The sequence below is a fragment of the Chrysemys picta genome, chromosome 1, assembly GCF_011386835.1.
Source record: "Chrysemys picta bellii isolate R12L10 chromosome 1, ASM1138683v2, whole genome shotgun sequence".
Classification (NCBI taxonomy): Eukaryota; Metazoa; Chordata; order Testudines; family Emydidae; genus Chrysemys; species Chrysemys picta.
The window spans coordinates 159,942,938-159,956,125 of NC_088791.1; the positions used below are offsets into that span (position 1 = coordinate 159,942,938).

At 46.5% G+C, this 13,188-nt stretch overlaps 1 protein-coding gene across 3 annotated transcripts; it reads right to left on the bottom strand.

The window, feature by feature from the left end:
• Positions 1-919: 919 nt before the first annotated feature.
• Positions 920-3,452, bottom strand: LOC135976750 (myb/SANT-like DNA-binding domain-containing protein 2). Of its 3 annotated transcripts, XM_065574067.1 has the most exons (3): positions 2,484-3,452; positions 2,199-2,276; positions 920-1,489 (listed from the first exon to the last, which is right to left on the bottom strand). In XM_065574067.1, exons 1-2 carry the CDS (start codon positions 3,058-3,060, stop codon positions 2,242-2,244), a joined length of 612 nt encoding a protein of 203 aa, XP_065430139.1. In that variant the 5' UTR covers positions 3,061-3,452; the 3' UTR covers positions 920-1,489; positions 2,199-2,241. The 3 variants fall into 3 exon arrangements, with proteins under 3 accessions (XP_065430139.1, XP_065430132.1, XP_065430138.1); XM_065574060.1 differs by lacking the exon at positions 2,199-2,276; XM_065574066.1 differs by having other exon boundaries at positions 920-2,276.
• Positions 3,453-13,188: the final 9,736 nt, after the last annotated feature.

The following is a 13,188-nucleotide window of genomic DNA, read 5'->3' on the forward strand; positions in this document are numbered from 1 at the left end:
AAGGGGAGATGGAGAAGCTTACTGACTCGCTGTGATCTCAGCGAAACCAATATCCCCATTGTTATAGCAGCTTGCTGTGTGCTCCACAATCTCTGTGAGAGCAAGGGGGAGACCTTTATGGCGGGGTGGGAGGTTGAGGAAAATAGCCTGGCTGGTGATTACTCACAGCCAGACAGCCGGGCGATTAGAAGAGACCAGCGGGAAGCGCTGTGCATCCGGGAGGCTTTGAAAGCAAAGTTCCTGAGTGAGCAGGGTAACCTGTGATTTTATAGTTTGTGTACTGAGAAGCTAAACCTGCCCCCGTTTCTTTACCCAGGTAATGTTGACTATCCTATCCAGTTACATACCCCCTTCACCCCCCCTCCAACACATGTGTCGAAATAAAAATAGTTCTACTTTGTTAAAGCACACCGTTTTCTTTAATACTGTTTTAGCGGGAATTTTTTAAAACTGGGACGCAGACTGTGGTGCGGGGCGGGTCTAGTGTTGTGATGCGAATGCAGCTTCTAAACTCAAGGATTGACAGGCTCCGCTGCGGTGGGATGCTTGTTTCAACGGAGCCTGTCACCCCTCCTGATCGGGACTGTGTGTATGGGAGGTCTATTTGACTTTGTGGCAGGGGGAGGACGGTTACAGATCCCATGCTGTGTGGCTCTGTGATCCTGTCTAAGGACCGGCGCTTAAGATCTGTAACTGCCCTCCCCCGCCACAAAGTCACAGAGCAACCCACCCCCCCCAACATTACATCAAAACAACCTCCCAGACTAACCGGGGCAACTAGTCACTGCATCACTGCACTGTGTATGTGCCCTGCTGCTGTGCCTGCCCCCGACTATGTACCCTGCCAAAGGAGACTGTCCTGTCCAATTTCCAACCCCCTTTCCCCTCCTCCTCCAAAAGAACATGATTGAAACAGTAGTTAACAGAAACGAATTTTTTATTATCAACTACACATGGCATTGGGAGGTGAAACTTGGACGTGGGCTTGTGTCAGGCGGGAAGGAAAGAACTTTTCAAATTTTGGGAAATGAGAGCCTTCTGCTACTAGAGCTCTCTGCAGGGGTGGAGTGAGAGTTAGCAGGGACTCTGCCGCCTCTCCTTCTTTGCACTTTGGGTGAGGTGGGTATGGGACTTGGTGGCGGGGGAGGGCGGTTAGAGATGGACTGCAGCGGGGCTCTGTCCTCCTGCCTCCGTTCCTGCAGAACATCCACAAGGCGCCGGAGTGTGTCCGTTTGCTCCCTCAGTAGTCCAAGCAGCGTTAGAGTCGCCTGCTGGTCTTCCTGCCGCCACCTCTCCTCCCGATCCATGTTGGCTTGGTGCATTCGGGTCAAGTTCTCCCGCCACTGGGTCTGCTGTGCTGCCTGGGCTTGGGAAGAGGCCATAAGCTCAGAGAACATGTCCTCCCGTGTCCTCTTCTTCCTACGCCTAATCCGCGCTAGCCTCTGGGAGTGTGATTCCAGGCTAGGTTGTGAGACAGTCGCAGACGGGGCTGTGGAAATGGGAAAAAGGGAGTGAATTCCTCTGAAAGATAAATGTAGTTGTGAACAAAGAACATAGTCTTTCTCTGTGAACAAGACCATGCACAGCACCTTTCACATGCGCACTCAGCACAAGGTCGAATTCTCGGCCTTCGCATTCTGTGCCTGGGGTCTTGAACAGCACATTTGAGAAGCGAGGCAGCACAACGGAATTTCTGTTGCAGGCAGACATGGTAAGCCGTACACTTGTGGCAGTTTAAAACTTTTATATTACCACTGGCCTCATTTCACATTTAAATCAATGTCAGTCCCTGCTGCCAGCAATCCGGCAAGCGGGAACTCTGCCCCTGTCCCACCCCCTCGCGGCTGTCCCCGGGAACGATCCCTTTCGGCTGCCCCTCTCCCGCCTCCACCGCGTGGCTGCAAACCAGCGGTGACAGTTCTGTAAAGGAACGGGAAAGCAGTCCCAACACTAACATTCCCCTACCTAATTAAAAGCAGGTCACCATGGCCGACATCACCCTGATGAGGATCTCCGAGAGCGACAAAGAGAGAATGCTCCGGGAAAGCCTCCAAAGACCAGGGCCGTATGCCGCCCTGCTGTGCAGAGCAATGATCCCCGAGTACCTGATAATCTCGTGGCGCGGCAACGTGTCGTACTTCGGAGGACCCAATAAGGCCGCTCTCCCCAAGAACCTCATGCAACGGCTTTCAAGTTACCTCCAGGAGAGCTTCATCGAGATGTCCCAGGAGGATTACTGCTCTATCCCCGCACATATAGACCGCATTTTACTGTAGCTGCAGTAGCAGGGAATACACAGTAGAGCGGCTTGTGCAGGACAATCACTGAAAACCGGACATTGCTAGATTTCTTTTCAAAACTTGCACTGCCCCTTACTAAACCGTTAAGCGCCTAGGGCACACTAATCATGAACAACCCATTCTTTTAATTGTTAATATTCCTGTTTTGTTAAAAATAAATGTTTAGATGTTTACAACACTTACTGGCTGATCCTTCACCAGATTCTGTGTCCGGGGTAATGGCTGGGGACGCTTCGTAGGGGATCTCTGTAAGGGTGATGAAGAGATCCTGGCTGTCGGGGAAATCAGCGTTGTGAGAGCTGCCAACTGCCTCGCCCTCCTCATCTCCTTCCTCATCTTCCCCGTCCCCTAACATGTCTGAGGAACCGGCCGTGGACAGTATCCCATCCTCAGAGTCCACGGTCACTGGTGGGGTAGTGGTGGCGGCAGCACCGAGGATGGAATGCAGTGCCTCGTAGAAACGGGATGTCTGGGGATGGGATCCGGAGCGTCCGTTTGCCTCTTTGGTCTTCTGGTAGCCTTGTCTCAGCTCCTTGATTTTCACGCGGCACTGCGTTGCATCCCGGCTGTATCCTCTCTCTGCCATGTCTTTAGAGATCTTCTCGTAGATCTTTGCATTCCTTCTTTTGGATCGCAGCTCGGAAAGCACGGACTCATCGCCCCACACAGCGATGAGATCCAAGACTTCACGATCAGTCCATGCTGGGGCTCTCTTTCTATTCACAGACTGCATGGCCATCACTGCTGGAGAGCTCTGCATCGTTGCCAGTGCTGCTGTGCTCGCCACGATGTCCAGACAGGAAATGAGATTCAAACTGGCCAGACAGGAAAAGGAATTCAAATTCAAATTTTCCCGGGGCTTTTCCTGTGTGGCTGGTCAGAGCATCCGAGCTCGCACTGCTGTCCAGAGCGTCAACAGAGTGGTGCACTGTGGGATAGCTCCCGGAGCTATTAGCGTCGATTTCCATCCACACCTAGCCTAATTCGACATGGCCATGTCGAATTTAGCGCTACTCCCCTCGTCGGGGAGGAGTACAGAAGTCGAATTAAAGAGACCTCTATGTCGAACTAAATAGCATCGCAGTGTGGACGGGTGCAGGGTTAATTCGATTTAACGGCGCTAACTTCGACATAAACGCCTAGTGTAGACCAGGCCCGAGTGTTAAATATTTTACACGTATAACTAAAACCGCTCCATTCTTTTGGTAGAACTTCCATAACAAGAAGCTAATACTAGTAATGGCCTTTGCTGTGCTCACAATCCATTCCTGCATGCAGGGCCGGCGCAACCCATTAGGCAACCTAGGCGGTCGCCTAGGGCACTACAATTTGGGGTGGTGGTGACCGCGGCGGTATTTCGGTGGTGGGACCTTCCGCCACCTAGGGAGGCAGAAAAGCTGGCGGCGCTCCTGCCTGCATGGGATTATTCTTGGAACATACTTTTCTGGCAACAGATTCAGGCAAACATAAATTCAGCCAAGGTTATAAATTTGGACTCTTCAAGGTAACATAACTGTTTATGTGCAATTTCAACAAAATGTAGTACAAAGATAACAATGTTCTAGCAAACCTCTATTAACAGATCTTGCAAGGCACTGGGCACTCACAATTCTCACTGACTTTGGCCTGGGTTCTCATCATGCTAGTAAACCCTTTACATCATAATGCCAATGTAATGACTTAGCAAAAAGGAGAACGAGGCCCCTGAATGGGAGGTGAGGGCACTCAAAACCTAGAGAGTCAGGCCCTTGATAAGGAATAATAATAATACCTAGCTCTTATATAGCACTGTTCATCAGCAGATCTCAAAGAGCTTTACAAAAGGGGGCACAATCATTATCTGCATTTCACAGACGGTGAAATGGAACCACAGATAGGTGAAGTGACTCTTCCAAGATCATCATCAGGCCAGCGCCAAATCCAGGCATAGAATCTAGATCTCCTGAGTGCTACTCCAGTGCTCACCCCACTGGGCCACACAAATTATCTTCAAATAATCTGCTGAAAATTTTTCTTGGTTTATCTCATTTAAAGACCAGAAGCTGAGCTCATATGAGGTAAAACTCCTTAAACACCAGAGCCCAACACCAGAATAATTGTTCTGTATTGTTGCCTGATCTTCCCCTTTGATCACCTTTCTGCGAGCTGTTTTCTGTGCATCATTCCCAAAGACCTTGGTTTGGTTTTGCTTGGTTTGGTTTGATTTGTGTGTTTTTTTTTCTTATGTTGTAATGTGCAGCATCTTAATGATAAGACCATTATATGACTAAAGCATGTTCTTTTGCTGAATCAGGGATTATGTGATTTTGAATATGCAAAGTGTTTACCTGATATGGTATCACAGAGCTAATTTGCCAGGATAATTCAGACTGTTCTAATTTGGCTGAATGGTGACTGTAACTGTTAAAATAATACCATCTTAAGCCTTCTATAAACATTATTAAAAGGCCCAAGCCCCGATATTTTCCCTTTGCGTACAACATTAAAATAAGTGTGGAGAGTATTTCAATATTTTTACAGAACTGGTGATTTTTGTGTTGTATTCTACAAGACACAAATACATTTTTTTAAAAAAATTAATAGCCTTCATTAAAAGAAACCTCCAGTGATTTATCGTCAAATATTTCATTAATGAACACAGTCCTCCAGGACAAAACAAAAAACCCTTCAATAAAATGCTACCAAGAAATCCCTTCTCAATATGCCCATGGCCATATTTTCAGTCCCTGGAGGCCCCATCTTATTATTACTTATTAGTTCTATAGTGAAAAACTGTGCTTGGCACTTTATAAATATGTATGGGGATAATAAATGCCTACTCAGAAGAGTTTACAGACTAGGACCCTAATCTTGCATCCTTTATGCACATGCTTAATTTTACTATGTGAGGCAGTAGCAAAGGCAACCATGAATGTAAGTGTTTGCCGGATCAGGGCCTTAGGCCAGAAGAAGCCTACAACTGAATCCATGTGGGCACAACCCTAGGGCTGTGAGTCTCTGCGATAACATTGACACCATTGGGGCTCCATAAGGGGTCTTTGATATGCCCACGTGGATCGTGTTGTAGGACTCAGGTTGTTACAGGCAAAAATACAGAAGAAGAAGAAAGGACTATAACAGAAAGGAGGAGGAAAGGGATGCAACACACACAGCAAAGTGAGTAGGCAGATATATTTGCCAAATCTTTTATCCAGTCTCCATGTTTGTTGTTTTTTGTGTCTTATTTCTTTTTGTAACTTTCAAAATAAATTTTCCCTCTTCCAGCCTGATGAGACATTCAGACAAGAGTAACTTCACTTTTCATTAGAATAGAAGCAGGGCATTTTGAAAACTAATTCAATTAGAAGCTGGCAAAAATTGGAGAGAAAAAAAACGAGGAAGAAGAATTTCCATCCCCCACACCCTATTTATATTTTTGTCACATTGAATTTTCAAAATATTGATACCAGCCCAGTAGTTGGCTGAAAAATGGGGAGATTTCTTGTACATTTTGTTAACGTTTTTCTTGGTCGTCGTCCCCCCCCCCCAACACACACACACACACACCACCAAATTTTGAAAGCTTTCAAGCAGAATTTGTCAACAGAGAGGTCCCTATTCTCCCCTACATCATACTAGCATTCGCAGTGGAATGCAAATTGGACTTCAGCTCAAGGGATGGAGGGGGCAATCCCTCCCTCACTGAAGCCAATGGCAAGACTACCGTTGAATTCACTGGTGCAGCATCAGGCCCAGGGGGGTTACTTAGAATCTTTTCATTGAGGGGGTAGGATTTGACACTCCTCACCACATGAGAGAAGCTAGACATACTATTCCCAAGCCTCTGAATCTGGGGGGTTCTGTAGAAGCGAGGGGTATCAGCACAAAGCCAGGCATAGAATCCAGGTCTCCTGAGTGCCACTCAAGTGCCCACCCCACTAGGCCACACCAATTATCTTTAAATAATCTTCTGAAACTTTCTAATTGGTTTATCTCATTTAAAGACCAGAGGCTGAGCCCATATGAGGTAAAAAGCAACAGAGGATCCTGTGGCACCTTTAAGACTAACAGAAGTATTGGGAGCATAAGCTTTCGTGGGTAAGAACCTCACTTCTTCAGATGCAAGTAGTGGAAATCTCCAGAGGCAGGAATAAATCAGTATGGAGATAACGAGGTTAGTTCAATCAGGGAACTTACCCATGAAAGCTTATGCTCCCAATACTTCTGTTAGTCTTAAAGGTGCCACAGGACCCTCTGTTGCTTTTTACAGATTCAGACTAACACGGCTACCCCTCTGACATATGAGGTAAAACTCCTTAAACACCAGAGCCCAACACCAGGATAATTTCTCAGTAATGTTTCCTGATCTTCCCCTTTGATCACCTTTCCTGCCTCCTTATTGTTGTCTGGCAGCACTAGCCTCCGTCAGTAATAGCAAGGGACCTTCCAACTGCCAGCTCCCACCAAAACCATCCTCAGGTGAGGGTTCCACAGTGTGGAATGGGCTGAAAAAAAAATCACACCAGGCACAAACCTGCATCTTTAATTGCCTAAGTACATTTGAAAATCCAGCCATTAGGTACTTTTGAAAATATTATGCTGTATATCTTTATCCAATATTTGAAGGACTAGCTATATTATGTTTTTTTTCCAAACTGTAGTCTCATAAGATGTGTAAAATTGCCCTCAGTGACATGAGATTGAAAAATCTGACAACCGCATATTATAACCTAATGCAGTGGTATTCAAACTTTTTGTCTGGTGACCCAGTTGAAGAAAATTGTTGATGCCCATGACCCAGCGGAGCTGGGGATGAGGGATTTGGGGTGTGGGATGGGCTCTGGGCTGGGGAAGGGGGTTGGGGTGTGGGAGGGGGTCAGGCAGGGGCGGCTCTATGTTTTTTGCCGCCCCAAGAATGGCAGGCAGGTGGCTTTTGGCTGCACGCCTGTGGGCAGTCTGCTGGTCATGCGGATTCGGCAGCATGCCTGCGGGAGGTCCCCCAGTGCCGCGCCATCGGTGTCCCCGCCGCCAAATTGCTGCCAAAGCCACAGGACCGGCAGGCCTCCCGCAGGCACGCTGCCAAAGGCAGCCTGACTGCCACTGTCACAGTGACCGGCAGGCCGCCCCCTGCGGCTTGCCACCCCAGGCAAGCGCTTGCTGTGCTGGTGCCTGGAGCCACCCCTGGGCTCTGTGAGGGGGTGCAGGCTCTGGGCTGAGGCCAGGGATGAGGGGTTTGGGGTGCAGAAAGGGGCTCCGACTTTGGGGGTCGGGGCCTCAGGGCTGGGGCAGGGGATTGGAATATGGGGTTGGGCCATGGGGTTGGGATGCAGGCTTACCTCGAGCAGCTCCAGGTCAGGGGGGCAGATGGGGTGCAGAGGCAGGCTTCTTGCCTGTCCTGGCACCATGGACCGTGCTGCACCGTGGAAGCGGCCAGCAGCAGGTCCGGGTCCTAAGTGGAGGTGCACAAGCAGCTCCACGCGGTTCTCCCCCACAGGCATCGTCCCCACAGCTCCCATTGGCTGATTCCCAGCCAATGGTAGTGCGGAGCCAGTGCTCGGGGAAGGGGCAGCACGCGGAGCCCTGTGGTCCTCCTGCCTGGGAGCTGGACCTGCTGCTGGCCACTTCCGGGGCGCAGCGCTGTGTCAGAACAAGTAGTAACTAGCCTGCCTTAGCCAGGCAGCACCACCAATCTGACTTTTAATAGCTCGGTTGGCAGTGCTGACCAGAGCCACTGTGACCCAGTGCCTTCCATTCCATGACCCAATACTAGGTCGCAACCCGCAGTTTGAAAACCACTAGTCTAATGCCTGAATTGTATCTATTGCACAAGGCATAGGAGGTCTATTTTCCTGGAGATCTTAGCATCTAAAGTGAAGTACCAGTGGTTTTCCAGTGGATGCTTAATAGTACAATCCATTATTTTTTGGAACAATTAGCAGAATGCTCCCTGACTATCTAAGCCCGTTACCAAAATAAATCAGTAAGTATCCAATTGTTCCTACAGATCATCAAGCACTTTATTATCAATCAAGGCTAGTCCTGTTGAGGTTAAGTAACTGCTGCTGATGTCTTTTTAAGAGACCATGGAGCCCTGATGCACTGTCTCCTAATAAATGTGTAGGAAGAGGTATAAGGCCATCGGCAGCAGCTCTTCCCATTACGGTGTACAGACCAGCTGGTCAGAAAATGCGTCTCTGTCATCTTCCTGTCAGTCATTTACTACTTCTTCCTCTCGTGAGGCTACCCCATTGGCAGGCAAACTCCTTGCACCAGCTGGAGTAGCTCAGTGACACAAATTATGGGAATTAAAAGTGGGAAGAGCAGACGGGGTTCAGGATTCTATATTTAAAAAAAAAAAAGATCAACCTGTACTACAGAAAAGTAGGGCCCAAATTTTCAAACTCTGGTGCCTAAAGTTAGGCAACACAATCCACATTAGGCATCTGAATATGTGGCCTGCTTTTCAGCAGTGCTCATCACATGTTATTGGCAGATGAAGTCTATGGGATGTGCAGATGCTTGGCACTTATGAAAATCAGGTCATTTATTTATGTGCCTAATATGGATTTATGTGCCTAACTCCAAAGTGAACATTTTGTCCTAATACTTCTCTGAGATGATACCTCCATATATACCCTCTATTCTCATAATGCTGCATTTTTCTCAAAAGAACAGATGAGATGTCTCAGGCAGTTAAAGGACTAGAAAATTGCATTTCTAGGAGCAGTTAAAATATCGTGAAGACGGGTCACATCCATCAGCTAACTGATAATATTGGATTCTTCTGATGCGGTAGAGTCCTCTATTTCAGTTCCATTGATAGTATTCAGTAATCTTTTAATGAAGTGTACCATGTACAGTAATCAACGTGTGACCTTTCTTAAGAGGGAATATGAAGTACATGAAGAGAGACTAACTGTGCCAAGCAACACACTGAGTCTTATGGCATAGCTGTCTTTTCTCTTATTTCTCAGTGTATTGCAAAGAAAAGCACTGTGTCCAGGAGGATAGGATGCCTTCAGTTGGCTACACTGAGGTTAAAAACTACCCATGCCTTGTCACCACTAGGATTTAACAGTAAGATCGCTAACTCGAGTTAGCTATGTCATTGTAAAAATGACCTTTTGGCAGTGAAGCCACATCCTGAAAAGCCCACGCCCACGGTGGTAAATTCCAGGTGGGGGGAAGTGACATGAGCCTGTATTTAACAATTAAATTATTCCTTTATTCAACCATTATATAACAGTGACTAGATCCTGCAGCCATTCCCTGATTCTGTCCCTGCACACTTGCCTTCCAAGTCCTTACACAACAGCTGTTCCACACAGTGTCAGGAAGACTCTGATGGTTTGAGCATCTCATTTAGGGCTAAACTGTACGTTTATAGCCTGCCCTGAGTAAGAGGTGGCATGTAACTGCTCCACCTCAGAAGCAGCCTGCAAAGGAATTGTGAGGCACAATTCCACCCCTGCTCCTCCTGGTATTGAGAAGGGAATATATCGCTTCATCCCTTTTTGTGGGGCAACTTACTGCCTCCTGCGCTTCTCGCCAGCTACTCTGGACAATGTATGGTAGGGATGGGGGAGAGAAAGGGTAGAGCCAGGGATCCCCACCACTCTACACTCCTCTCTGCCTCCTCCCTGCCCATTTACAAGTAGCCCCTGCTCGCTCCTCAGTTCAGGAGACACAATCTGAGCAAGGTAAAGGAAGTGAATAAGGAGAGGCCCTTAATCTCCTGCCTGGCTAAGTAGGTCATGTGACAATCCAGCCGTTTGTGAGGATTTCAAACATGGTCTTTGATATCTGACCAGATTTGGCGAAAAGAAGTTGGATTTAGTGTACGGGAACAGGGTGGTATTGGTGGCCTGTGGCATACAAGTGGTCAGACTAGATCAGTGGCTCTCAACCTTTCCAGACTACTGTACCTCTTTCAGGAGTTTGATTTGTCTTGAGTACCCCCAAGTTTCACCTCATTTAAAAACTACTTGCTTACAAAATCAGACATAAAAATACAGAAGTGTCACAGCAAATTATTACTGAGAAATTGCTTACTGTCTCATTATGATATAATTATAAAATAAATCAATTGGAATATAAATATTGTATTTACATTTCAGTGTATAGTATCTAAAGTAGTATAAACAAGTCATTGTCTGTATGATATTTTAGTTTGTATTGATTTTTCTAGTGCTTTTTATGTAGCCTGTTGTAAAATTAGGCAAATACCTAGATGAGTTGATGTACCCCCATGTTGACCTCTGCCCTGGTTGAGAACTACTGGACTAGATGATATGGTGATCCCTTTGGCCCTAAATTCTATGACTCTAAGGCCTTGGCTACACTTGCGAGTTACAGCACTGTAAAGCCGCCCACAGCACTGTAACTCACTGACCGGCTACACTGGCAAGGCACGTACAGCACTGTAGCTCCCTGGGTACACCACTGCAGTTACTCCACCTCCCCGAGAAGCATAAGAGATACAGTGGAGTGGCTACGACTCTCCCCTCTGAGTGTGTACCAGGAATCAACCTGCAGCGCTATACTAATCACCTTGTCAAGTGGCCAATCCTCTCCATTGTTGTGACCAGCTGCAGGAATGCGGAAGTGCCGGGTTCAAAGCTCGTACCACAGAGAAAAAGCAAACAGTTTGCTGTTGGCTTTGAGTGAGTGAATGAATGAGCAGGGGGCCGGGAGTTCGGAACTTGCAAAATACAGTGCTGACACGCTCCAAAAAGTATTCTTTCTCCCACCAGCTCCCTGTCACACTCCACCCCCTCTCCCCCCCCGTTTTGAAAAGCACGTTGCAGCCACATGAATGCTGGGATAGCTGCCCATAATGCACCGCTCCCAACACAGCTGCAAATGTTGCAAGTGTGGCCACGCCACTGCACTGGCAGCTGTCAGGGTGGACAGACTGCAGCTCTTTCCCTACTCAGCTGTACGAAGACAGGTTTACCTCACAGCTCTGTACAGCTGCAAGTGTAGCCAAGCCCTAAATTCCATCTTCAGATTAAGCAGGCTATGACAAGATGACTCTTAACGAGACACCCAATTCACATATTTAAATGATACTTTCCTCACTAGAATTACTAACACCACATTCCCTAGATAAACTGGAAAGAAATTGAACTTGCTTTTCACCAAAAAGTTTGTTTCATCCTTGCATTTCACCCATCTTGGACAATGAAACTAGATTGTTGTTTATAATTAACTTCAGTTTCTAGTCCTCAAATACTAGCGCAATATTGGAGACTAATGTTTACATTTAAGAATACATTTAAATTGTACAAAATCGTAATAATATTTTCAATCATATAAGTGTTTGTATAACTCTTTTTATATAAACCTAAAGTTTAGACCCAAACGAAGGGCCAATTTATTCTTACACACCTTAAAAGCAATTTACCACGCAAGTACGCACAGTGAAAGCAGTGGGAATTCATTGTGTGTAAGGACTCCACAATCTGACCCTGAACTGACAGTGTTTGTGGTTTAATCTTTAAAGGTGTCCTGCAAAGGTAGGTTGGTTGGTTTGTTTTTAATTGAAGTTGTGCCCTTTTTAGCTTATTTATGTTAGATAAAGTTGGAAAAAACTGGAACAGGTTTTTTGTTCATTTCATCTCTAAATCATCTTCTTCTGTTATCTTAGGGCTAGTCTACGCTGGCAATGCTAAAGCACTGCCGTGGCAGCACTTTAATGTGACTTGTGTGGTTGCGGCACAGCGCGGGAGAGAGCTCTCCCAGTGCTCTAAAAAAACCACCTCCATGAGGGGCGTAGCTCCCAGCCAGCGCTAGTGCACTGTCTACACTGGTGCTTTACAGCGCTGAAACTTGCAGCGCTCAGGGGGGTGTTTTTTCACCCCTCTGAGCGAGAAAAGTTGCAGCACTGTAAATTGCCAGTGTAGACAAGCCCTTAGTAATATTTGGAGAGTTAAATTTAGGCTTCCTTAGTTTTGCTGGAGACTGTTTTAGGATCTCAACAGTAGTTTTGCCATTGACTACATTGGGGCCAGGATTTCACCTTCAGAGAATATTTTTAACTTAAACACCTTAACTGAAGGGGTGGGATTGTTGAATCTTTAACGTCAACATCCTTTTACCAAATGTTTATTAGGTATTGAAGTCAAAGGCAAACCCCCAATTGACATGAATGGGTGCAGGCTTGGGACATGTCTGTCTGACAAAGATCTCATCTCATACTATCCCCTTAAGGTTTTCTTATCTTATTAACTCTTGCATTATGCCTAATTTAGGCCTTGTCTATACAGGGAAACTTAGTAAAATTAATCCAAATTAACTGCCATGGGATGCAATGACTAGGCTAATATTGCTGGATTTACTGAATTATGTGCTGTGCATCTGTGACAATGCGGTTCTGGCGGAACCCAACTGAGAGTGCCAACTCAGGACAAATTGCTCAAATAGGGCAGTTACAGCCCAAGGCTGGGGTTTTTTCCACCTCTAAGGCAAACCAAACCAGCCAGACTAAGAGGACTTCAGTCTCACCCCACTGGCTAACCGCAAGTCTCACAAGCAATCTCCTTAGACACTCCAGTTTCCCAGTATTACCACCAGTACCACTCGTTATGGGGACAAATGGTTATGAAAACCAATACCCCAGTAAAAGAAAAAGGTTCTCCTGATCCCAAAGGACCAAGCTCCAGACCCAGGTCAATATACAAATCAGATCTTACCCACAAATCACGCTGTTGCCAATCCTTTAGAATCTAAAATCTAAAGGTTTATTCATAAAAGGAAAAAGATAGAGATGAGAGTTAGAATTGGTTAAATGGAATCAATTACATACAGTAATGGCAAAGTTCTTGGTTCAGGCTTGCAGCAGCGATGGAATAAACTGCAGGTTCAAATCAAGTCTCTGGAATACATCCCCCGCTGGGATGGGTCCTCA

Coding starts and splice junctions, on each gene's coding strand:
- LOC135976750 (XM_065574060.1), bottom strand. CDS start 3,060: ATGCAGAGCTCTCCAGCAGTGATGGCCATGCAGTCTGTGAATAGAAAG. Junction 1,490..2,483: donor ATCTGGTGAAGGATCAGCCA/GTAAGTGTTGTA, acceptor CCATTTCCACAG/CCCCGTCTGCGACTGTCTCA.